Below are 26,851 nucleotides of genomic sequence, written 5' to 3'. Positions count from 1 at the left end.
TTAGTCGAGAGGACTATTTTGTATTATGGTTTTATTTTATTATACTTCAATCAGTAAGGCCCACAACCAACCTGTATCTTTCGCTTAGCTTTGGTGACACTAGGGTAGATGAAAATTTTATTCATTACATATTTAATTAGTTTCTTTATCTAAAAATTTACTTTGACACATAACCGATTCATTTTACTTTTAATTCGAAAGGGCTTTTCGAATTATATTCTTTATATTCTTTTCGGTAATTTACGTAACGTCTGCAAAGAAGGACAAGTAGATAAGAAAAGATGGTCAGGGAAGTGTGCGTGCAGAAGCACAGGCTTGGTGCGCATGTGGGTGATGAAAGCGTGATGAAAGCGGCACTTAAGTTCTTTAGAGTAGCTTTTCGAGCGATAAAAACCACAGTTCGGGAGCAGAGAAAAATAGCAGCTTGGAGCGAGAAAAACTGCTTTGGAGCAGTAACGTGAAGCAGTAGTTCTGGTGCAGACCGAAAGCTACACATCCAAATAATGTGAAAAGATGCTGTAAGACATCGCACTTTTAAGAAGTGCACATCCAATATTGTTACGGTGGAAAAGAGGACAAGGTCGTCGATGGTAAAGACGACGAAGTGGCAACAGCCTTTCGGGATTCGCCATGTGACAATATTGCAGTTGAGGACTTTGTCGTCTTCATTCTAAGGTGAACCCACAGGTTCAGCAACCACTGATAACAAGTTGTTTTCTCTTCCACTTTCAGTTCCTTTCAGATGAAGCTTATTGAAAATTTAATCAGCACCCATTATTAATTTGTACTTGCATAAGAAACAGTCGATTCATCTATGCTTTTTTGTCTTCATTGCCTGTTAGCTCCATATTGTTCTTATTAAACAGTGAGCCCCTCAATTCTCCATTCTTCCAACTCATGACTGTGAATTCCTCAATTTGTGGACACAATTGTGCCTCAGTAATGACTGCCAATTCAGGGATTTACAGCTTGTTTTCACATAGAAGACTGCCTTTTTGCCATTAAAACTGTTAACAAAAAATATACTGCACAATCAATACAATCATTGGAAGGCACGATTAGCAAAATCACTAGGCAGAAACAATTTCTTCTTGACTTGACAATCAATGCCTAGACGAGGCAAAATCTGCTTTCGAATCGTGGAAAAAATGCTTTCGTTCAGATGTAAACAAATATGGGGCACAATCACATAACACTACTCCAATCATTTTTTTTTCCAAATCTACCATTAGCCTTCCATGATGGATCAAAATGGCTTGGGCTCAGCCCATACGGGCACGCACAACGTACATGTGGGTGAAGCCCAAGCCATTTAGACCTATCACCGAGGGTAATGGCGGAGTTGGAACACAAGCCGATTGGAACAGTTTTAGGAAGTAAATACGCATATTCCTTTTGCACATGTGGCGACAAATACGCCACATATGCAGGTGAAAAGGGTCAAGGGCACGTAACATTTTGTCCAGTACTTGCACTGCAGCATTTTATCAAAAACTTAAACCATGCAAGTTTATAGACTACATAGATCCCGCATATAACTCCAATTAAAATGATGAACTTGGCTAATTGACAGCTGATCAAAAGTAATGCACAAAGCAGCTTGCATCGAGGCAGAACAAAGGAACTAGATGATAAAAACACCAATTCTTTCTTTCTTTTCTTTTTCTCACAGATATGGTAGTCAAGTGAGTGTCAAGTCGTTCCTTTGGTCTATGTTGAGTTGAGCTTCAAAGCTGTAATAATATTTGCTGTACGCACTTGCAGAAACTGTTGCACATTGCAAAGCGACTGGGGAAGAGACATGCACAAAACGCCGTGGTCTCACAATGATGCCCCCCATCCCCAGAATTATGTTAATAATAATAATAAAAAAAAGAAAGAACTGAGCTATACATACCGAATATATATATATATATATATATATATTCGAACTGAACCAAACATTCGCCAAATAAAATAACATATGATGTAGATTCTGACGTTTTGGGGCCCGTACAAGTCACTTGTTCACAATGCCAGAGCATGGCAGTGGCTTATGCATGCACAAGATGCCACAGTGAGCGCATGTCAATGCCTGCTATTAGAGTCACTGTGCATCCAAGCAACAGAACAAGCTACAAATTGGTCACAAGGCGACCTTCCTGATATTTACACATGCTTACTGTGCCATCTACTTGGTATGCCATCTCAGCTTGACCAGTAGAATATGATTGCATGCGCAGTTCCTGTTGCAATACCGTTATGCCTTGGCCTGTCACGCTTGTCTTTTCAAGCAGGTCCGAATCAGTGCATAATTAACACCGCTGGGACATTCGCCTGTCAACAGCATGCAGTACAACGCTGTGTAGGGCCCTTCTAAAGCACGAGCTCGCATCACACACATATTTGCACGTCTAAAGGCTACATGGGGTGTGTTAGGGGAAGAAAACTAAACACCCAAATTCAAATTGTACACTGCAGCACAGCAGGCATCCATAATTTTTGGCAACTGAAGGTTCTATACTACAGTTGCTTAGCAAAATATGTGTGCCTCCACAGCTTACACTTAGTGAGACCAAGTCCCCCCCAACTAGTTCCAATGCACACAAGTCTTAAAGGGCCCCTCACCAGATCTGGCCATTTTGAGCTGACAAGTACCGTGCATGCAATGCGTGCTAACGGTCGCGTCTGCAAAGTATTACATCACTACACACCGCGGAAAGGGCTGAAATTTCAAACCAAATGCTGTTTGCCCTTCTCCTCGTGGGCACCATGCTGCAAGACGCATGGGCACTGTGCTCTAAGATGATTTACATCAGCAAGTGCGCCTACATACTTGTATATGCTGTGACGTTGCTCACAGTCACCCGTGACACTTAAAGAGTTATTCAAGGCAACATCTGTTATTTGTGTAACCTGTTGTTTCAATAGGCGAAATAAACCGAACGTCTGCGTGTTTTTGTTGTACTTCGTGCTGTAGCAAGAAAGATGTACGTACGTTCGTTTCGTCTGCTTGTTTGCCATTTGTTAATACTTGCTTGTCATTTGTCAATGTCACCATGTAATTTTCTACTGTGCTCCAGCGCGTGATCACACTCTGTGATCCACCTGTGTCTGCCTCAGTTTTCGTGTAGCACTGACTTACACCGCTAGTCAGGTGTCCTTAGTGCACAGCGTGCAAAATAGTGCACTTTGCAAAACGAGACAAACGCAACAGCTCGCGCGCGGCGCCGTCAGCAGAAGTGCGCCATGCAGCATAAAAGCACGCAAGAAAAATGGAAAAATTAAAAAAGTAAGAGAGAGAGAGAGAGAAAGGGCAGGACTCCTAACTTATGCATCATGCAATCCTCCAACTCTGGTATGGAAGAATGCAGGGAACGAATTTTGTGTGCGGAGTCTAGACAGGGCAAGTGGAGAGAGTGTCCTTGTTGGCGGTGATGCTCACCTTTGAAATCACGTGTTTGTGGCGCTGACATATCTCTATCTCGGCTATTAATGAACCAGTCTGAAAAATTCTTGCAGCAAAACGCTCCCTAGAGGGAACATAACTTCCAGGGTGTAACCAAAATTTGCTATGTGGCCTAGTGAAAGTGCCCTTTAAAGTACCCTCACGAGAAACACAAGATCAGAGCGGACTGACAAAGCATATTCTTTCAAAACTATATTTTCTTTATTTTGCTGGAAAGAGGGTGATTATAGAAAAGGAAAAACAAAACAAGCTTCCACTTTTTCAGTCGCGCCAATACCCAAGGGCCCATACGTCAATGTAACGGCATTGATTGATTGTGGCTCAGTAAGAGTTATTCAAATGGGGGTGAAATGCGGAAACACCTGTGTACTTAGATTTAGGTTCACATTAAAGAACCCCAGGTGGTCCAAATTTCCGGAGTCCTCCACTACGGTGTGTCTCATAATCAGAAAGTGGTTTTGGCACATAAAACTCCATAATTTAATCTCAGTTATTCAATATTTCTAAGTTCAGCCTTTAACACCTTTGTATTACAATGCAGTCCGTCTTCACCCATACACAATTAGCCAAGCAGGCGCCGTCAAAATCCATGATGTCAAAGTGAGCTGGTGCGAAAATTTTCTCAGGATGAAAGTAAACAAAACTGCATGCATTGCCATTAGTTGTGAAGCTTTTATTTAACATTCATAAAGCTTCGCTTCACATAGCATTGGATCTGCATATCAATATATATATATTTACATATATTTTTCTCTTTAGTGTCTATTTAACAGTGCTTAGCTTGAATTCGAAAGTAACTCCCAAAGCACAGATGGTGAGAACACTTGTGGTGGTTACGAGAAGCCAGTGCAGTACCTGCAGCTCAGGAGAAGCTTCTTCACTTGGCAGGGAGTCGATCAGGACATCAATATCCTTTGCAGTCCTCGCTATGAGTGATGCGAACAGCTGCGGGTAATCTGAAACACGAGACGGTGAAGAGCAACACATTTTAGCCTCTTGAATGTGCAACTGCAGCAACAGGGTGCGAACAGGAACAACCAAAAGCAAAAGGGCGGAAACAGGTCACAATCTCTGCAAAACATGGCACTTCAAATGATTGTTTTTGACACTGCAACTGCCTCAATACACCATAATGCAATTAGAAACAGAATTTTATTGCTTCAGAATTTCATCATGTGATATAGAGATACAGATGGAGGTCTCGCAGTCACTGACTGTATTGGGTCCTCCTCTGAGAACACCAGCCTCTCTCTCAGAGGTGGTGTTCTGGAACACAGGGTGCAAGTTTGGGCCAGTTAGATGGTCATGATTAAATTAACGGTGCGAATCAACTGCGCCGCGGGTCATCCCTTCTCTTGTGTCGAAAGTTCCACGTTTGCGTGGTTAGTTTAATCAGTTTGGAATGATCACCTTCGCACGATTTTACGTGACTTGGCAGTGAATGTGCCGGTAGCTATGCACGACAGTGCCTACGGCACTCTGTCAAGACAGCGTGCTTGCCACCGTGCAATGAATGTTGTCAGCTGTAGACAACAGCATTCACATGAAAATGATCATGTCCCCCAAACAGATCATTACACAAAACAGTTTCTGTAGTCCAACATTGTTGCTTCACCATTACTAGCCTATCTACGCCCACTGCAGGACGAAGGCCTCTCCCAGTGGTCTCCAGTTACCCGTGTGTTGCATCAGCTGCCTCCATCCTATGCATGCAAAATTTCCTAACCTTATCCCGCAATCCCAATAGTGTTTCACATCCTTTGGCACCCACTGTGCTATCCTATGCACTAACTGTGCATCTTATGACCTGCCCAATTCCACACCTCAAGCGAAATATCGGCTACGTGCACTTGCTTTCTAATCCACAGTGCTGTCTTCCCGTCTCTTAATGTTACGCCTATAATTTTCAGTATCATTGCTTGTTGCACAGGTGTTAGCTTCTTGTAAAGTTCCTTTGTTAACCACCAAGTTTCAGCCCGGCAGAGTATATTGATTATGCACATATGCACATTTGTTTTTAAAATATCAGTAACACACTGTTCGTGACCTGAGAACACCTGCCGAATACACTGCAATCTATATTTACAAGTCTACCGACTGTCTTGTCATTATCTGAGTCCCTTGCAACTATATTGGCGAGATGAACACAAATGAGACATAACTACAGCCAAAAGAATGCACACAAAGAAAAATAATCACGATGATATGACAGCTTGTGTGCGTTCTTTTAGCGGCAATTAGGTCTCACAGCAAGTACCAATTGGGCCAACAAGTTCCTCATAGACATACTCTCTCACAGTTTTCAGAGGCTGACTGTCAATCATGAGCTTGTTTCTTTGCCAAGCTAGAAAATTTTAGTTTTGCTCATACCGAGCTTCAAACTTACTCTTAAATGTTGCCAGTTCAGGTCATCAGTCATTCATTGTAAGTCACCTCCAGCATTTCTTAACAATCTCGTTACTAGTCGTTGCAGTTATTTTGGCACCGCTTCATCTACATTTCTTTTGCCGTTGAAACATGTGCCCATCACCGTCCAGACAGATGATATATGCTCATATCTATTGTTTATTACAGCGAAGCTGTCTATGGCCAGGATCCGGGATTTTATAGTGTGCGCGCGGAAACACTCTCCCCTAAAAAGTGAGAATGAAAGAGTGAACAACAAAATCGAACGTAGACCGCCGCTCGCCTCTGTGCTCGGTGTAACGGCCGCCTGTGTCCAAAACGGCGCTCCGTCGCAGCTTTGTCTCTGTGAATGTATGACGTAGTGCGTGACTTAGTGTGCGCCTGATAAGACGACCGAGGGGAAATTTTGGTACTATTTCGCTTCACCGTTGCTATGGGAAGGCCACGCGTGATCCGTACGCCTGAAGGGCAGCGCATCTACGAGGAGCGACCGCGAGAGCGGCGGATGGGAGGGAGACCGTCGACGTCGTGCCAACTCGGCGACCCGAGACGAAGAGCGTGTCCGCGATGTAGTACGTAAAAGCGACGAGCAAGAGCCGGCCGGCGATCCCACGAGGGCGCGGTGCCGGGATTCGACGACGCCTATGCCAGGTTCCAAATAGATTTTCTCGATCGCAACTTCGGATCAAGCTGCCGAGTACGTGATCGCCTACGGTTCGATAACGACCACTGGAAAATCAACGGCATATACGGTCGGAAGAGCGACAGCACAAGGCGGTGGATGTGGTCAAGTGGTGTTTTCCCGGCGAGAACGTTGGGATTTCGCGTCTGCTGCACGTGTAAGGAGGCGCTGATAAAGAGTGACGTGCCTCTGTCCAGCACAACGCGTGTACAGAGGCTCTGCGCAGGGGTGCGCTTTCACGTTTCTCGACGGCGAACGGTCACGTGTACCCGCATGTGCCGGCGCATCTTCCGAAGCTCAACGCCGACCGGATCAGCTTCGCTGCTCATCCGCCTTCGCAGTGGAATGACTCATGCATTTTTTTTCCCTAGCGCTGCGCAAATGGTGAAAGTTGTTTGGATCTGATTGAAGTCTATTATGCACAAGCAATAAGTCTAGGCACGGCCGTTCCCTGCGTATGCCAACGTGATTGCCATACTCCGGTTCACGATGACAAAACATCTTCACGAGGCACTGGCCGATTTCTCGGGCTCGAGCTGTGCCACATAAATTTCCGTACACAGAACGTCTGCGTTAGTCGCACTCGTTGGATACAAAAGCCTCCGAGCGTGAAACAATGAATTACAAACCGTATAACAGCAGGCCACAGCCTTACCTTCTTGAGGTTGCTGTCCAGGCTTGGAAACAGACTTCTCGAACTCTGGGAAGCTGCTGGGTGCCGCATACTGTTGCAGGATACCGATGCTGTTGCAGAAATTGTCCGCTTGCTGCGATCGAAAGAGAAATCACCGCGCGAAATGGGCATGAAGCAGTCGACAAAAAACGTGGCACGCACGACCGGTTTCATGCTCGCGTTCCAACAATGTGTAAGAGCTGGAAAATGCTTATTTGCACTCGCATTTTGAATGGCATGTAATACGCATAGCAAAAGCAAGAACACAGCAGTGAAAGCGAAAGAATCACTTCAAAATAACTAACCGCATTCACAGCGTCCTGAAGCTGCGTTAGCCTGTCAGCCATAATGTAAATAAATGCCCACTGTTGCTAGGGCGGGAAGCTTCTTTGCTGCTACTGGCGGCTACAGATTACGGTGAATTTGCTTATGACTTTGCTTACTGATCATTAAAAAAAAACACTGTTTCTTTTTGGCGCTCCTATGCTAAATTTTTATTGAAGACTCACAGTTCATTGCGCTTGAAGAAACGGAGACATCGCAACGCGCCGAAAGCAAGGCCTCTGCGCTTACATCGCAACGTCCGGTATAAAAAGGGTGGTGCGCGAAGTCCACTGTCTATGCTATTTTCTGACTCTCGAAATCGCTTCCGCCGCATACAACCAGCAAAAGGATCGCCTTTGATATACCCATTTTAATCCAGTGTGGCGTGGATTTAGGCATTACGAATCTCGGAGGCCACGCAAAGAAACTTTCACACATGTTGCGTTGTTCTTGCCGCCGAGCGATTTGTTATCGGTATTTATGTCAATCTAAGGTACCGCAGCACTGCAAATTGATGTTTCCTTCGAGCAATATGTATTGCACACCGACGCTGCTATTAATCCTATTACATACACGTGACGGTGGACGCACGTTAGGGCCAGGCACGCGCCCAATTTTTTTTTTTTTTTTCGCGCGGGGGGGGGGGGGGGCAACCGAAGGCAACGATTCGATGCAAATGAGGGGGTACCTTTTTAGTACAAATGTGAATAACTCCCACCATTCGCCATAAAAACGCGCAAATCCACAAAAGAGAAATGAAATAAGGTGTATTTTACAGGTGCGCCTCTGCGATACACCTCTCCTTGGCAAACAAAGAACCACGTCTAATGGACTCGCGCAGGAAAGAAGCACAGGAAGAACACTGCCAAGAACAAGTAAAGAAGTGAAAGTGTAAAATAAAGATTACTTTAGTAGAATAGCACTTCAAAAAAAAACAGCAATTGGCAACAAAGGCACACGGACCGCGTAGAGTTAGGTTACTCCGCCAGCCAATCACAGAAGCAAACAAAATTGTGGTCATGCGGCCTTTTCAAAATGGCGTCATACTTGATACCATAGAGTTTCCTACAAAAATTTTCTTGTAGGAAACTCTATGCTTGATTCCTCCGGATAACGTGCCTCCGGAGCATGGAGGAAGGAAACTCAGGAGAGGCTCTGACGTCACTCTTTTGAAGCTAAAGTGAAGCCGGAAGTTGGCGTCACTCATGGCGTTCCTCCGCCTATCGGGCCAGCTCCCCTCTCTTGTTTACATTAAAGCCCCTCCTCTCCTCTTTACATTAAAGTTTTGCGATAGCCGGCGAACGGTGCAGAACAGTACGCGCGTAGAAACGGCCTACATACGACCATGTGGAACAGCCGTTCGATGTGTTCGCAGGCGTACGTTCTGTGGAGCCTTGCCGACTCTTGCAGCGCATTCGCTCACCTTCGCTTCCCTGCACTTCTCGCACGCACTAATAGGATACGCCTGCGGTAGGGAGGATTGCTTCTTTACCATCTTCGAGGATGAAGCGTCGGCTGGCAGGCGAACGGTGCCGAGGGCAGCAAAATGTGCATATTCTGCGTAACTCTATCAGCGTGTGTTGTGGTACACCTGTGCAGGTGTGCATGAACCTCGAACGCGCTCTGCCTAAAAGACTTCGTGCTGTCGCGAGTACTGCGAGGAACAAGCAACAGTTAATCAGCATGTGTTTCAATATGCACAAAAGCAAGCTAGTTATTACTGAACAAGAACTATGCATTTATAATGTACGTTTTACGTGCCGCAAGTGCACCATATGCGCTGTCAAAAGCAGGAATCACTGACCTGCAAGGCGTTTATTGTACAGATTCTGAAACGCATGGGTTTCGGCCTGCGATGGCACGTTAGCATGATTCCCCCAAAGAGGGCAAAATTTCCCGCGGATATAATTCCTTCGTCCGTTGTCACTGCCGTTGCGCGGTACATTGCGTACAGCGTTGCATGCGCGTTCATTTCACGAACTTTAGTTCCTCCTGTCCTACCTGGCCACAGCGACATCCGGTAGAGCACGGTGCAGATAACCCAGCGCAACAAAACACGGAGACCAATGGAAACCTGCCCGCACGGAGCCTTTGCCACGGTACGAAACCTACGGAGCAACATGTGTGAGCGCACAGAACCATAACAAAGCCGCCATTGCGGCGCGAAAGGCGAGGCCGCTACAGCAATGAAATAAATAAAAAAAGCAGCAAAAAAGAGGAGAACCTACTACGACATTTCCTCCACACTTTTCTCCTAGCGCGCGGAGGGGGTAGGACCTCTCAGTTTCCTTCCTCCATGCTCGGGAGCGTCTGCTGTTCTTGAAGAATCTTTTCATCGCCAGAAGCAATGATGTGTGCAACAGACATGGACAAAATGTATGGAGTCTTCAAAAGTCTGCACTGCGGTTCATTTCACTGCTGCACCCATTTTACTCATGAAACTTCACTGCCAACTGAAGTGAAACTCCACAACAAATAGTTGTAGCGAAGCAAGCATGTTATTTCAGTTCAATAAAGAATTAGACATTCGCCATTCTACTATATTAGGCAAGAGAAAAGCTCTAAAATTACGCGCTAATAATTTTATTTTTGTAGTTACCGCCTTATTTGGGTAACAGAAAAAAGTTTGAAGTACGAATTATTTGCAGCTTCGCGGAGGAAAAGTGGCTGGCGGTTATGAGGGCGTAGGTGGGGCTTCATTGGAGACTTAAGTTATACCCGACTATATTAGCGTTTTTTGAATTAGCTCTGGAAGAATCATACAGAAATATACATTTGCGGAAATATCACAGTTCTTTTGGATCTCTCGTTTACATGCTCTAACGAGTGCCACAACCAACTCCTATTGTTACTTGGGAAGTTGCGTAACGATGCGTGGCCGCCAGTCGCGTACAACCGCGTATGCCTCAAGAATATGCGATTCTAGACGTACTGCGCCCACCGCGGAAGGTTGGAAAAACACAAGCACAGCAGAGACGTGGCTACGTTAGGCGGCTCTAATGATAACTGTAGAAGCGTTATTCAGAACACACGGAATTGTCCTCCACTTCCGGCGGCGTTTTCTCTGTTTCCTTCTGAAATGAAGAGATAATGATCCATGAATATTTTCGTAAAGAATGGCTAAATTCGTTAATTTTCGCTTTTACTTCCTGTTTGGCTGTTGTCTCGGCCATATCCCTTAGTAGATCGCTTAATTTCTCAACTCCTTAAAGGGACACTAAAGGTTACCAGAAACTCAAGTTAAAGTGGTAGAGCAATGTTCTAGAACGTCTAAGGCGTCAATATAATCGCGAACAGAGCTTTAGTAACCGAGAAATTGAGGTAAATGCATGACACGATTTGAGACCCCCCAGCGACATTCCGGTACTAGCCCGATGACGAAAGGACTCCTCATAATTTGTGTTACTAATACTCAACTACTCGTATTAAAAATATAATTTCATTCGATTATAAGACGGGAAAAAATGCTACTTGTCTACGTCTATTCGATTCTAAGAAAAAATAACATTTTGACGTTACCCTTCAGTAATATGGGTGTTCGAAAGGTTTCGTTTTCGCTCGACTCTGCGCCGCGCGCGCTTTGGAGTTTCAGTAGTTTCGTTATCGCGTCATGCTGTGAGGGTTCTGCTGGCTCGCGAAACTTTCATTTGGAACAAGCAGCGAGAATGCCACGTCCATGTGATGTCGTGGGAAGCCCTCGTTGCTTTCCCGCTCCGGAGAGCCGGTGTCGAGGCCGCCGTCGTAGTACGCAACGACGCCGGCAGTGCGAGCCCTCAGCAGCAGGTCGCGCTCGTCGGTGCTCAAATCGCTGAAGTTGAGCCCACCATCGCGAGCCAATCTGTCGGTGTCAGGGTCCATTGCGACGAGCGTCGAAGTTAGCGTCATAGAATGAAGTACCAGCTTATGGGCGTCTTGCGCTGGAGTTTGAGGTATAGTAGCGGCACCTGGTGGCGGTGCGGGAAACGACATCTGGGTCGTGCCAGCTTGGGTCGTATTGAGCCCTGGCTGTGGCGAAGCACGTTTCTAGGCCGAGTTTTGCGTCGATTCGCAAATTTTAACCCTGTTGCGAGTGCGAAAAGGCTCGTCGCTTCTCATAGACCACGCCGACCACGCTGCGAGCTCGCCGCAGCCTATATTTAATGAAAACGGACTCTCCGTGTGCCGTAGGACGTAATGTGGGACGTAATTCGTTTCTCCTTCTGCTAGCCACCATACTCCCGCTTTCGCTCTGCTGTCGGCTCTGTCTTGGCTCTGTTTCTGGCCGCGCGTTCGCGTTTTGCGCACAAAAGCCGTAGCGCCGTCTGCGGACGCCGTTCTACTCACCGATGGCGCAACGTCACTATGAGACCATGATGTCAGTACTCCTCGATCGGAGGGCGGGCGATTTGAACTGCGCTAGAGGTACGCGGACGCTTCAGAACGCATTTTCTCTTAAATTAAGTCTCTCCTTGGCACGAAACAAGCGTTTCGAGGTTTCTGTGATGGTATTTCAACAGTCCACGTTGACTTAATAGTAACCTTTAGTGTCCCTTTAAGACTTGTTTCCAGTTGCCAATTTTGCGCGAACAGTCCTGTACAATTAGGGAAAAACCAGACGAGTTAACGGGTGACAGACATATTGCCTATGAGTTTAAGGGTTACTGCAGGGTTTGATGATGGACGCTGTCTCGCATTATTTTATTTTCCCCCTTATCTAACCCATACCGCTGGTATATGGTTCCGGAGATCTGTCAGCGTCGCGGCGAGCCGTCACTCGAGGAAATAATGAAACAAAAGGAAAAGTTAAACGCAACTGGCATTTTCTCTGGCCGCAACTCGTTCCACGTACATGCAGACCAGCTGACCACGAACTGAATCCCTTTCCCGGTCCCTGGATAAGTCTAGACGAAGAAGGTTGAACTAACGATGCAACAACGATGCGCGTGACCGTTGAATAGACGGTGACAACTGAATGCATCTCGAGTTAATCGCGCGGGCACCGAATCGATGAGGAAACTGGCCTTCACATCCCAGGAGACGCCGATCACTACCGCCATCCAAAAGGAGTGAAAAAGGCAACAAAATATTGACCGCCGAATAGCTGTCAAGTCTCAACATTGATACGGCGGCGCTTTAGGAGTGTGTGTGAGAAGTGATGGCGTGGGTGGGGAATGGAGGGGAGGGAGGTATGCGTCTTAATTTGGGGGGGGGGCGCCAAGCCCCCCAGGGCCCCCCTTTGGGTACGTGCCGGCCCGAGGGCTTGACCGCCTATAGGTGAACATGATGCTCTCTTGCACTCTGATGTCGGCAAGAAAGAACCAATTTTCGGAGCCAGATGGGTTCAGTTCATGGAACAAGGCATATGCGAAGTTAAAGACACACGAGGAAAGTGAGTGTCATAGACCATGCGTGCTTGACCTGCGCAAGACAGCAAAACATCTTTATAAATAATATTTGAATGGGGAGATCAGTGTGGGAGGAACCCTCAGTCCAGGGTCCCTAAGATGATTCCGGCGATGCTTCGAGCCCGTTGTATCACAGCTCGGAGGACCTCGGTAGGTCCGTCGCGGAGGGTATCGTGCCACAGCTCTTTGTTGCGTAGGGGGTAAAGGAGAGTTGGCAAGGGAGGAAAGAGGTTTGCAGTGCACTCAATCGTGACGTGGAAGATTGTGGGCGAGCTGCCACAGCCAGAGCAACGATCTGCATAATAGTGTGGGTAGAATTTATTGAGAGAGACAAGATTTGGAAAAGTTGCGGTTTGTAACTGGCGTAATGCCACTGCTTCCTCCCGTGAGAAGGACAGCGGTGGTGCGGCGTGGGTACGACGAATGCGTGTATAATGACGGAGTATGTCTTTGTAACGGAGCAAGGGATCCCCCCACTCTGAACTAGTCGCCTCACCACGCCGAGTCGCCCGGAGGGAAATTTCTCGGGCAACCGCATGTGCGCGTTCGTTACCCGGCAGCGAGGTATGACCAGGGGTCCAGAGTAAGTGGATGCGGGGAGGTGTGGCTGGTGTATTTTGCGGGATCTGTTTGAGAATTTGGTGCGCCGCTCTCGGGATGCCATGTCCTGATAGGAACGCCCGGCATGCCTGTTGCGAGTCCGTCAATATATACACTTCCTCAGGAACACGGATGGCGTATCGAATTGCAAGAGCAACACCGAGAATTTCTCCGTAAGCGGCATTTGTTCCGCGCATTGCAGCAGAGTCTCTCAGGGATTCGGTGCCATCCAAAACTACCGAGGTATAGCCCTCTTGAGTGCGTGATGTGTACGTGTATAAAGTATGTGTTTCCGGGATGTTTGCAAGCATGCGGCCGATGTATCGTACACGGGCTTTGCACCGCCCTTTGTCATGCTCGGGGTGCATATTACGTGGCAATGGATGAATACTTAGTGCTTGGCGTATCGCTGACGACAATATCGTGAGACGGGTTTCAGACTCAAGGGGTGGGACAGAGTATCCTAGCCGTGTGAGAAGATGACGGCCAGTAGGAGTGAGTAGGAGGCGCTGGCGATGGCTGACCCAATGTGCCTCTAGCAGCTCGCCTAGTGTGTTATGTGTCCCTAAGGAGACGGCGTGTGGAAGTATAGTTCGAGAGGCCATAGGCCAGTTTCGTCGCTTTGCGAATCATTGCGTCTATGCGAAGTTGTTGCGCTTGGGTCAACGGCTGAAATGGGAGATGGTATGTAAGGCGGCTGATCACGCATGCCTCCACCAAGCGCAGCAGGTCCTCTTCTCGAAGGCCCGAGCGCCTGTTGAAGACCCTCCGGATCATGGTCAGAATTTGCTCAATCTGTCTGGATAGAAGGGAAACAGTGTAGTTTGACCTGCCATCCGCTTGGATGTGTAGGCCGAGGATACGAGCACGATTAACCTGTGGTATCGGTGTGCCATCCACGTGCACAGTGATAGGGGGAGTAGAGGAACGGCTCTGGGGGCGAATGATTATGAGCTCCGACTTTTCCGGAGCACATCTTAAGCCGCATTTTCTCGCGTACTCGGAAACTGTATCGACTGCTTGCTGCAGTCGGTCCTGGATGGCTCCGTCGGGACCCCCTGTCGACCAGATAGTAATGTCGTCCGCATAAATAGCGTGGGCGACATTAGGGATCTGGTCGAGTAGCCGGGGGAGCCCTGCGAGCGCGATATTGAATAGAGTAGGGGAAAGAACTGAGCCCTGGGGTGTCCCACGTCCTACAAGGCGAATCGTACCGGATCGATGCGGTCCCATTCTGTGCGATGGCTGTGCGATCTCGAAGAAATGCGCGGATATAGTTGTACATACGAATTCCACAGTGTGAATGTGCAACATTGCGAAGGATGAGGCCATGTTCAACATTATCGAATGTCCCTTTTAGGTCTAAGGCGATGAGTGCTCTCGCTTGGGCGGACGACGGAGGTCCTATGACTTCCTCCCGCAATTGTAAAAGCACATCTTTGGCAGACAAATGAGCCCGATATCCGAATTGAGAGTTAGAAAAGAATGATTTTTCTTCGAGGAAGGGCTGCAGACGCCGCAAGAGTACATGCTCCATGAGCTTACCAATGCAGGATGTTAGGGAGATGGGTCGTAAGTTTTCAACCTTAACAGGCTTGCCCGGTTTGGGGATCAGTGTGATGTCGGCGTGTCGCCATGCTTGGGGAATCATGCCCCTGCGCCAACAATCATTGAAGATATGGGTGAGGTGGTTAATATCCGCGTCACTGAGGTTACGAAGGGTAGCGAATCGGATGTGGTCGGCTTCCGGTGCCGTGTTGCGGCGTAGGTCTTGTAGGACCACCCGCACCTCGTCAGATGTGATGTCTGCATCGAGCAATTCGTTCGCCTCGCCTACATAAGGATAGTCAGGGTACTGCGGCGGCAGGCCTGTGGGTATGAAATGCTTCTATAGCTCTTTGAGGAGTGTCGAGACATCGTCCCTGTACTCGTGCATTAGGATGTGCAGCTGTTGAAATGTTTTTCCCTTTGTTGTGGTGGGATCTGTGAGTGAGCGAAGAATCGACCCCGTTTTTGCTGTGCTCAATGTGCCTTAGAGACATCGTCCCTGTACTCGTGCATTAGGATGGGCAGCTGTTGAAATGTTTTTCCCTTTGTTGTGGTGGGATCTGTGAGTGAGCGAAGAATCGACCCCGTTTTTGCTGTGCTCAATGTGCCTTAGAGGCGATCGCAATATCCTCGCCAGGTATTCCTCGTAAGGATCTCTGCATACTCCTGGGATTCCTGTGTAATTTGATCTATACGTTTCCTAAGTTTGCGGTTAAGGCGTTGTCGTTTCCATCGTCGTGTCAACCCTCTGCGGGCGTTCCAAAGGTGAAGTAAATGCGGGTCTATGTCTGGTGTCTCGGTTGTGGTGCGCATTGTGCTCGTGGTGGCCTCTAGATCTTGTGCGAGAGAGTCAAGCCAGCGTTCGTACCCTTGGCGCTCAGGTGGGTCCTGGCGACGTTCCCTGAATTTCGCCCAATCCGTTATACGCACATTTCGCTCGGGCCTGCGCGCACCCCGTAATGACGTGGTCGCCACAATTTAGTGGTCACTACCAAGGTGCTCCTCTAAAGGCCCGTGCGCAACGACTGGGCCAGTATTGCGCACGAAGGTAAGGTCAGGGCAGGTGTCACGAGAAACGCTGTTGCCCATCCGAGTGGGGTGCTCTGGGTCGGTAAGCAGTGTGTATCTCATGTTACAGATGGCATTCCATAAGCGGGTCCCTTTAGCCTGCGATTTAACGTAACCCCATGCAGTATGCGGAGCGTTAAAGTCGCCGACAACCACACAAACCCGTCCAAACCTACCGAATTCTGTTAGTAGGTGCTGAAAATAGTGCGTTCGCGAACGGGGGGAACTGTATGCATTGAGTATAAACAGACTCTCACTGCGTTTACCTTGCGTAATTATTTCCAATATTTGGTGAGGAATGTCAATGTTAGTGGTATGCACGCGACATGTAACATGTTTCGAAACTAAGGCTCCCACTAGAGGAGAGACACCCGAGAGCGTGCTGTAGCCGGATAAAGGAGGGGTGCAATTGACTTCCTGTAAGAGGATGACATCGGGAGGGTTCGTGGATGTGGCGATATACTGCTGTAGGGAACCTAGTTTTCGGCGGAATCCCCTACAATTCCACTGCCACACCACTAGTTGCTCCGCGTTACGCGGCGCCATCATCATCGCGAGAGGAAGCAGGCGGTCGTTCATAGGGATGCGGGCGCCGGGTGCCCACATTTGAAGGTTGCGGCCGAGAGCCTTGGCCGGAAAGCATTCGTTGTTACCGCTAAGCACAGGAACTTGCGTGCGTGCGAAAGTGCACTCTATACATGATTTCACTTGCTCCGTAATCCCTATTTGAAGGGCCTCCATTTGGCGTTCTATCCTGAGCGACGTTCTCTTAGAACCTCAGTCATTCGGTCCCTGAACACCGCTCGGAACGGGCAACTTAGTGGAGAAGTGTCCTTCAGTGCGTAGTCGCTGTCGGAACGAGGGCTCTCTCTCAGAGGATCCAACGATTTAATCGCCGGGTCTCCCCAATATGGCAACTTCCTTGGGTGTCTTGAACTGATTGCCAAGTTTTATCTTTTCCTTGCTACGAATATAATAATAATAATAATAATAATAATAATAATAATAATAATAATAATAATAATAATAATAATAATAATAATAATAATAATAATAATAATAATAATCTACATAGGGATGATGGAGGCGGTTGTGGGTAAAAGCTGCTCGTAAACGGCAGCTTGACAAAGGCCCACAGCCTCCTTCTACAGGTCAATAACAGCAAAGCAGGGAAAGACACACACAAGTATACATATAATCTCTTCGCAATTTAGCATAGCCAGAAATAACAGGGTCATTTCATAAATGAAATCAAAATAGAAACAAAGAAAATAGAACAACAATCAATCCAATAAGTACAGAGGGTATAAAGCTGTACAATAAACACAGGATTAAGTATACACATTATAGGAATACAGGTGGAGTTACTAAGAATGTGTGCAGTGAAGCTGTCGTAATTCACGTTTGGATATTTTAAGTAGGTCAGTCCCGGATTTTTTACAGTTGTTTAATAGAGTTGGAAGTGTGAAGGATGTTTGCATTGTGTAATTGATTCTAGGAATTGGTACAATCCACTTTTCTTTATGACGGGTAGGGTAAAATGCAGTGCTCTTTTTCAGTAATGACAACTCATGCAGAGATTCAAGATGATATTTTAGTTAGCGCTGGAATGCAAGTGCTAGCTTATAATTGTAAGGATTGAATACTAGTATTATGTATGCTTTGGAGAAAAGACCTTGCGAGTGACTGTTGTATGGTAGATTAAAAAGTACTCTGATAAGCTTTTTTTTTTTTGAAGTATAAAGGTCTTTTGCAAATTTGTATACGTGGTTGTGCCACAGACCAAGAAACAGTAATTAAGATGAGAGTAAAACAGGGAATTATAAAGCAGGATCATTACTCGATATGGGAGATATGATCTGTAATGCGAAATAATGCCGACTGCTCGAGCTAACTTAGAACAGCATCAATGTGACCATCCCATAGCATGCTCTGAGAAAATGTAACACCTAGAATTTTAATATTATTTGTGATTTCTATTGGTGGCGCCACCATAACTTAAGCTTACATGGGAATTTAGCTGCCTTGATTTAGGTCTAAATATTACAGCTTTCGTCTTATTAACATTTATGTTCAGATAGTTTACTATTGACCACGTTTTAAGCTTGGCAAGGAGAATTGGCGTCATTGTGTAAGATATGGCAATCTGGAACAGATAGAAACATACTAGCGTCGTCGGCATACAAAACATATTTAGGTTTAATAGAAAGGTTAGTGAGATCATTGATGTAAATGTTAAAAAGAAGTGGACCAAGAATGCTGCCCTGAGGAACACCTTTAACTATGGATTTTAAATCAGAACGATACGTTTCGATTTGAACGAACTGCTGTCGAAAACTGAGATATGATTTCATAAGTTCAAGAAAATGCCCTCGGATTCCATAAATTTCAAGTTTCTTCAGCAAAGTGAAGTGATGAATAAAATCAAGTGCTTTAGAAAAGTCGACATAAATACCTAGTACAAAGTTCCCTTTTCCAAATTCGGACAAAATAAATTCTTTCTGTTCCAGTAAAGCTAATTCGATCGGTTTGTTCTTCCTAAATCCATGTTGAGCATCTGAAATAAGTTTGTGTAAATCAAAGAACGAGCAAAGCTGATAATGGATAAGCTTCTCCAAGCCTTTTGAAAGTATGGGTAAGACAGAGATGGGTTGGTAATTATTCATATCATTAGGATCACCCTTTTTGAAGAGCATAGTTACTTTAGCGATTTGCATTCGCTTTGGAAAGCATGCACTCGTTAGGCAAATGTTAAAAATATGGGTTAAATATGGACATAAGACATCCAACACATATTTCACCGGACGTGTCTGAACTCCTTCAGCGTCGCAACTTGAACCATTATTTAAAGAAGAAAGAACTGATGTAACTTGATCCTCTGTTACAGGGCTTAGAAAAGCTGATGAATTATTTCTAACGGGCATAAAATTGTAAAAATCTTCAAGTATACCATGATCAGAATAATGAAGCAAATACTCATTAAAGGAATCTGCAAGGGCGCAGCCAGACACTTCACAGTAATTTATTGATAACCTCTCGATTCAAGGTGAAAGTTTCGTGCGTTTAAAAAGAGTGTTCAACTTTTTCCATACCAGGTCACTTTTCTTTAGACAATTCTGGAATTCAGAGTAAATGTAACTAGATCTGCTTTTTTTAATCTCCTTGTTTAATTTATTTCGGCACGCCTTAAATTGCTTTAAAGTATCAGGATCTTTTGTTTTAATAAATTGATGGTAAAACATATTTTTCTCGTTGATTTTTCGGCGCAGTTCTGGAGTTATCCAAGCTTTGCGGATTTTTTTACCTAGCTTAAAAGTTTTTATTGGAAAACGTCGCTTGTAGATCTGCAGGAACTGGTTCGTAAATTTTTCGTACCCTTATTCATCGGCATTTTTTATTTCCATTACTCATGTAAAATCTGACTTCAGTAGTTCAGTCCTGAAGCTGTCTAAATTTGACAGAGTAATAGATTGAAAAAAATGGGTGGTGGGCTTTTGCATCCTTCTAAATTCCAAATTCTGCTTCTTTATCATAACAAATATCGGAAGATGGCCGCTAAGACCACATGATATGGCTCCTGCTGTGATTTCTGTATTATCAAAATTTGTCACAAAAATGTCTAGCAGTGCTTTATTGTCTTCCGTAATTCGGGTCGGTAATGTGATTGCATTATCGCAACCATTTGATGTAATAAGCATTTTCATGTTTCTTTGTTCGTTAGTGTTTGCTAACAGATCTATATTAAAGTCGCCGGCTCACGTGACAGAGAAACCATTTGCAGAAACAAAATCGAGAAACTGCTCGTAAAATAAAAATAAGCTTGACACATGTCCATGTGGGGGCCGGTAACAAACAGAAAACACATGCTTATTTACACGAACTGACAATATTTCAAAATCATCAGACAGCACAGAAAAAGAAGAAAGCAGTTCACACATTACGTTTGGCTTCATCAATAGCATGACTCAACCACCACGACGATTTCTCCGGTTTAAGCAGAAGGATTGATAACACGAAAACCGAAAGTTATCCTGGTCGTCTTTACACCAAGTTTCAGTTAACATGACAGCGTCGAACAAAAAAAGAAAAACTAGACATAAAACAATCCATTTCTGCTTCGTTGTTGTAAAGTGAGCGAACGTTTAAATGAAGGCATTTTAGTGAATTTTTGTGCTGGTTCGTCGCAACTGCGTTTACATCCTTCGGAAGAAGGTAATTGTCATTAGCCATTTCAAACTCCGACAACACATTTTACACCCATTTGTTGGGCACATTGGAATATGCTATGACGGAAGGTCACGCATATTGCGCACTACGATTGCCGACTGACCATCTGTTTCGCGCATGAAGATCTTTCCATTCCTGTGCCAGACATACTGATATGCATTTCGTTTCGCCCAGTCCTTCGTCAGTCGCAACAGATGTCGGTTATGACTAGTCATATTTTCCATAATTGCAATGTTGCTTTTTTTCTTCCCTCAGTTTATTCCTTTTCCCGAGCCACTTATCTCTGAGAGCTTGCCTGGTGTATCTAACTATTATTCCTGGGATCTTATCGTGCTTTGCAAGTAGCCGGTGAATTGCATCGACGTCTGCGCTCGAAAGCCTTAAAACTCCTATCGTGTCAGCCACAGCGTTTACCTTATCTAGCAGATTTTCAGGTTCGGTGGACTGAATTCCATGGAATTCAAGGTTCAGCTTTCTGCTCCTCCGTTCAAGATCATTGACGTCACTTCGCAACACTTCTATTTCTTCTTTTTTTTCGACCTTTCTCTCCAAAATTTCCAATCTCTTTTGAATATCCTTTGTCTCTCTTTTCCTGGGTAGTTAGCCTTTCCAGCACTTCGTCATACTTTTCTGACATTAGCTCTACAGCTGTTTCAATTAATGCTAGCTACAGTTTCTTTAAGCGGCATTAGTTCGTCTAATTTTCCATTTATAGTAACGAGTAGGGTTTTAATGTCGGCTATCTCGTCATCAGCCAGCTTTTCACCTTGATTGTCTCCTTTACTGTTTCCATTTTTGCATGTGGGGCATGGCCATTTCTGCTTGGCTGACTCCGATTTACTTTTGTAAACTTGTTATTGCATAAGGAACAAAAGTCTGTCGACATCGTGCGTTACAGACAGCAGTTTCAAGCAAAACAACACCAACAAATAAAGGACGATAGCAGAATACTAAGGCGGCGGCAGTGGCAGCAAGCAGCACATATTCTTAAAAGCAATCACAAGGAACGACACCAACTTGTGAAAAAAAAATTATGGGGTTTTATGTGCCAAAACCACTTTCTGACTATGAGGCACGCCGTAGTGGAGGACTCCGGAAATTTTGACCACCTGAGGTTCTTTAACGTGCACCTGAACCTAAGTACACAGGTGTTTTCGCCTCCATCGGCCGCCGCAGCCGCGATTCGATCCAGCGACCTTGTGCTCAGCAGCCCAACACCATAGCCACTGAGCAACCACGGCGGGTCTGCGAAAACGCAGAGCGGTGTTCAAGCGATGGTCTTTCGTGCTGCCGCTGCCGCCGATTGCTGATAGATCCGAGCAGTCCGTCTTTTATCTATCTTTATCTATTTATCTATCTTTTATATAAAGAGCTTTGGGAACGCTGGACGTGGAAACACTTCCTGCCTCTGCTCAACCATTGTCGAAGAGGTTGTAAAAGCTCTTGGAACTAAAGTCCGAAAAAAAATCGCTTGCGAGATTGCAAATGCCAAGCACTTCACTCTTTCGGTTGATTCTACACCTAATTCGAGTCATAGGGATCAACTTAAAGTGGTCATTCGCTACATCGCTAACGATGAGCCTGAAGAAATTTTTTCCGGGTTTTTACCCATAATCAGTCACAAAAAGAAAGATCTCGCGATGTCAACGCTCGACTTCTTGAAAAATCTTGGGAGTTAACTTACAAGACTGTCATGGCCAGTCATACGACAGCGCGAGCAAATATATGGCTGGCAAATACTCCGGCATGCAGGGTCATTTGAAAAAAAAAAATATCAATTCGCAAGCAAATTTTATCAATTGCGCTGCTCACTCTCTTAACCTGGTCGGGGCGCAGGCTATAGATTCTTGTGGGAAAGCCGTTAGATTTTTTCGGGCTTGTACAGCGTATATACGTTTTCTCTGCGGCGTCTACTCATCGCTGGGCTGTACTCCTGGCTCACTTGAAACAAAACGCGACAGCTGTAATCCCAAAGCAAGTCTCAGACATGCAGTGGCCAGCGCGAGCGGATGCAGCGAGGGCTCTTGTGGTAGGTTCTAAAGAAATCAAAGCCGCCTTGATGGAACTATCCGAAGATCATGATGAACGAGCAGAAACAAAGCACGAGGCAACTTCTTTGCTGAAGGCAATGACAACGTTGGAAACCGCACTGATGGCCGAGTTTTGGGATAGGGTTCTTCAGCGCTTCAACGCCACCAGCAAGGTATTTCAGAGTCCAACACTGTCATTGAATGCTGCCGTAAGCCTGATGTGAAATCGTTATGTGATTATGTATCCGGCTCAAGAGAGGAGTTTCATGAACTTGGAAAGCTTGCGCAGGAAGCGTCGGACAATGCTTCGCACAAAGCAAGCACCCAGAGAAAGCGAAAACAATAGACACGACACGACAGCACTGACGGCACGAGGACACCAGAGCCACAATATCCTTCACCTAAGTTCCGCTGTGAAACCTTCTTCGTCACCATTGACCCTCTCCTGCACGCTCTCACAGCTCGCTTCAGCGCCTACACCTAAGTCTTCTCGCAGTTTGCTGTTATTAGAGATTAGAACTACTTTTCCCCAGCGCAGAGGCGCCTGCAGGCAATGGACTTCGCGAAGAAGTATCCTTCTGATCTGGCTGGCACATTTCCCGATGAGCTTGCACAGTTTATTTCATTTGCGAGCAACGAAGGTTGTTCTTCTGTGACAAACATGCTGAAACTTCTAATTCATGAAAAGCTTGAAGGTTTATTCCCAGATGTTCATGTTGCTGTTAGGATTTTTTTTGTGGTTGATGGTCACAAATTGCACTGGCGAATCATCATTCAGAAAGCCGAAATTGATCAAGAACAGGCTTCGATCAACGATTACTGACAGCCGATTACTGAGAGCTTGCACAGTTTATTTCATTTGCGAGCAACGAAGGTTGTTCTTCTGTGACAAACATGCTGAAACTTCTAATTCGTGAAAAGCTTGAAGGTTTATTCCCAGATGTTCATGTTGCTGTTAGAATTTTTTTTTTTGTGGTTGATGGTCACAAACTGCACTGGCGAATGATCATTCAGAAAGCTGAAATTGATCAAGAACAGGCTTCGATCAACGATTACTGACAGCCGCCTCAGTGATCTGTCGCTGCTTAGCGTGGAGACGGAGATTCTTAGAAGGGTCAACGTTGAAGATCTCATCAACAAACTGTCCCAACAAAGGATACAAGAAAACTTGTATAAACGTACATGCCTTTCTTTCTTTTCTTAAAAGATGAATAAAAAGAGAAAACCTGTTAATACGTATACGCGCCCCATTTCAAGGTTGAATTTCTGCGAAACGTATAACTTATTTTCTACACTGCTGAAGTAGAAAACTTTTGTAAAAAGGTAAATTTATTCCGCAGTTTAATGGCAGAAAAGGCGTCTGCAATGTGAATGTGTATCCTTCTTTTATAAAAGTGGATATTGCCTGCAAAAATGTAAGTTTATTGCCTGTTTAAAAGTGAGCGATCTGTGCATAAATCAAACTATGTATGATTGTATGATTGTTATGGGTTATTAAAAACACTTGCCTTCTTTCAGTATGAACCAACTAGCGCGACAAATATGTCTCTTTGTCTCCTGGTATAGCTCAATTCCGATGGCAACCTCTCCCCGTGCTCTGCGAGAAAGTAGACGCCCAGGCGATGTTCATAAACACTCTGGAGATTCTTCGAGTAAATACCGCATGTAGCGAATTCTTTGCAGCGAATTCTTTGTAGCGACTTCTAAAAAGCGTCAAGTCTCAACAATGACGAGAGGTTAAGGCGGGAGGGGCCCCCCTTGTTTGTTTTTACCGGGCCCTCGGAACTATAAATCCAGCCCTGCTCGCGGCGTTGCTGATGGAAAGCTGTTTGCTCCATCAGCGCAGCGTTTTCAAGAAAGGAAACGCAAACAAGACGGATGACGATTATCGTTGTGTGGTAAGATACGACCCAAAGGGTGCACATTTGTTTAAGAGTGTACATCCTAAAAAAGTTTGCGCCATCTTGAGTGTATATTTGCCACACAAAAATCGTCGTCATCTGTCTTGCCCGCATTTCCTATCTTTAAGAGGAAATGACGATTATTGTTGCAAGGCAAATATGCACCCCACAGGGTGAAACTGTTTTAAGAGTGTGCCTATTTCGGAGCCGGAGAGAAACTGCTGCGTGCGCGCTCGGCTGCGACGGAGAGCAACGACGTCACCACTGGCGCAGCCAATCACGCGCCTTTCTTCTTGTTTTTTTTTTCGCGCATGCGCATGGCGTTGCACCGGATGAGTTTTCGGCGTACAGGCGACAGACGGACGGATTAATCGGCTAGCCCCTTCATATACAGCTTCGCTCTGAAAAAAAAACAATAACTAATGCAGACCTATGACAGAAAGTAACACAGTTCATGCAAATCCCGTCAGCGACTGTATTCACTGGTTTTTATTGCGCACAAGAGGCCCCAATCGTACTACTCTCGGACTACGGGCCTTGGTCTCGTAATATGTAGTAATCTTGTAGTTATTACTATAAGCAGTGAAAATATATGAATCTGGCTCTAATTACGACATCATTTGCGCAGTATGCAGATATTAAACTCGTCTTCTTAGGCGTATTTGCCGCTTCGATCCGTTTGCAGTGCCTGAGGGAGACGGATATTGCATTTTAGCGCGACAGCGTTAAGGGCCCCGTGTTACAGAAAATCCAGTGGCGGCGGAGTTGTCCGTGAGCGAAAGCTGCCGTATATATTCCATCATCATCATCAGCCTGGTTACGCCCACTGCAGGGCAAAGGCTTCTCGCATACTTCTCCAACAACCCCGGTCACGTACTAATTGTGGCTATGTCGTCCCTGCAAACTTCTTAATCTCATCCGCCCACCTAACTTTCTGCCGCCCCCTGCTACGCTTCCCTTCCCTTGGAATCCAGTCCGTAACCCTTAATGACCATCGGTTATCTTCCCTCCTCATTACATGTCTCATATATATTTAGGTAGATGCATATGCCTCGCCTTGCTATATGACATGCGGTTATATGCGGGTTATATATCGGCGCACCATTCTATCACCAAAGTTGCTCATTCTTTGTCTCACTTTGTTGACAAAGTTATTCTTCGGAATTTTAATAATGACAGCCCACAAACAAATATTATGAAACAAAACACCGACAGTGCATGCCTTTCCTGTTAAATCTTCTCATACCTAAATATTAAAAATGCGAAACAATACCAGAAACCAGAAACCTGAAAATATATATATATATTTTTTTTGCGCGGCTGCCCATTACCTCCGGGATCGGTCCACGAACGAGGCCGTGTTTCAACCAAGAAGCTCGGCTTCGTGCATAGCGTTCACCGCCAGCGTTTCCCGGTAAACATTACGGTCACGTAAGCTGCAGTTGCTGGGAGGCGTGAGAAGCAGTCGGGGATTTTTGAATGCCATCGGGTTCCACTCTTAAAGGCGAAGCTTAAGCATCTTCGATTTCTTTTTATTTACCGTGACTGCGTTGTTTATATAACTTGTTTCACCACCTCGACAACGCCAGCTGAGGGAGGTCGCGAAGCTCTCCAGGTCGTGCGTTCCCCTGGACGACGTGTTGTGCGAATGTGACAAGCCCAATTGCAAGCGTCTGCGAGCCATGTACGTCGTGTCCTCTGGGGCAAGTTTTCCAGCCAGTACTGAGGGCAAAACCTACAATACCGCATGTATTCTTTGTAGCGAATTCTAAAAAGCGTCAAGTCTCAACAATGACGAGAGGGTAAGGCGGGAGGGGCCCCCCCTTCTTTTTTTTAACCGGGCCTTCGGCACTATAAATCCAGCCCTGCTCGCGGATCATCAGCGCATCTTCCTCCGCGTTACGACACTTATATTTTGTTTAACTATAATAATAATATTTGGGGTTTTACGTGCCAAAACCACTTTCTGATTATGAGGCACGCCGTAGTGGAGGAATTCGGAAATTTTGACCACCTGGGGTTCTTTAACGTGCACCTAAATCTAAGCACACGGGTGTTTTCGCATTCGCCCCCATCGAAATGCGGCCGCCGTGGCCGGGATTCGATCCCGCGACCTCGTGCTCAGCAGCCCAACACCATAGCCACTGAGCAACCACGGCGGGTTGTTTAACTATAGCAGTGCTATAATACAGCAAGGAGTATTTAGCTCAATGCCTATAACCGCACCTTCATAATGTTGCTGCAGTCAACTATCTACGCGATTGCATCATGCTCACCAAGAGCCCTACATCGTTCTCTTCTCCTAAGTTTGCAGCAATGTAGTGCATTATTGGGACTTAGGCTAAAAAAAAAATGCGCTTCTCTGACGTAATATTTTGAATAGATGGAAATGTAAGGACATCAGTAGCTGTAAGTCCGCCAATGTATGGGGAGCAGATAAAAATAAAATAGGGTGACATTCCTTGAAAATATTTCTGCATGCTTATTAAGTCTGATAAGCAAATACGATTTCCGTCAATGCGAGCACAGTTCGCCTACTTTAAATCGAAGTGGAGGTGTT

General features: G+C 45.6%; 1 protein-coding gene across 1 annotated transcript in view; it reads right to left on the bottom strand.

Moving 5' to 3' along the window:
• Window positions 1-26,851, bottom strand: part of MED21 (mediator complex subunit 21) — a 102,215-nt gene that overhangs the window by 6,033 nt on the left and 69,331 nt on the right. Inside the window, exons 7-8 of the mRNA XM_075683907.1 lie at window positions 7,192-7,303; window positions 4,304-4,404 (exon numbers count right to left, since the gene is read on the bottom strand). Coding sequence (XP_075540022.1) covers window positions 4,304-4,404; window positions 7,192-7,303 — 213 coding nt within the window. The remainder of the gene's footprint in view (window positions 1-4,303; window positions 4,405-7,191; window positions 7,304-26,851) is intronic.

The sequence above is a fragment of the Dermacentor variabilis genome, chromosome 3 (genome assembly GCF_050947875.1).
Source record: "Dermacentor variabilis isolate Ectoservices chromosome 3, ASM5094787v1, whole genome shotgun sequence".
NCBI classification, from domain to species: Eukaryota; Metazoa; Arthropoda; class Arachnida; order Ixodida; family Ixodidae; genus Dermacentor; species Dermacentor variabilis.
Note: the sequence above shows the minus strand (reverse complement) of the source record. Positions and strands in the feature narration are given on the sequence as shown.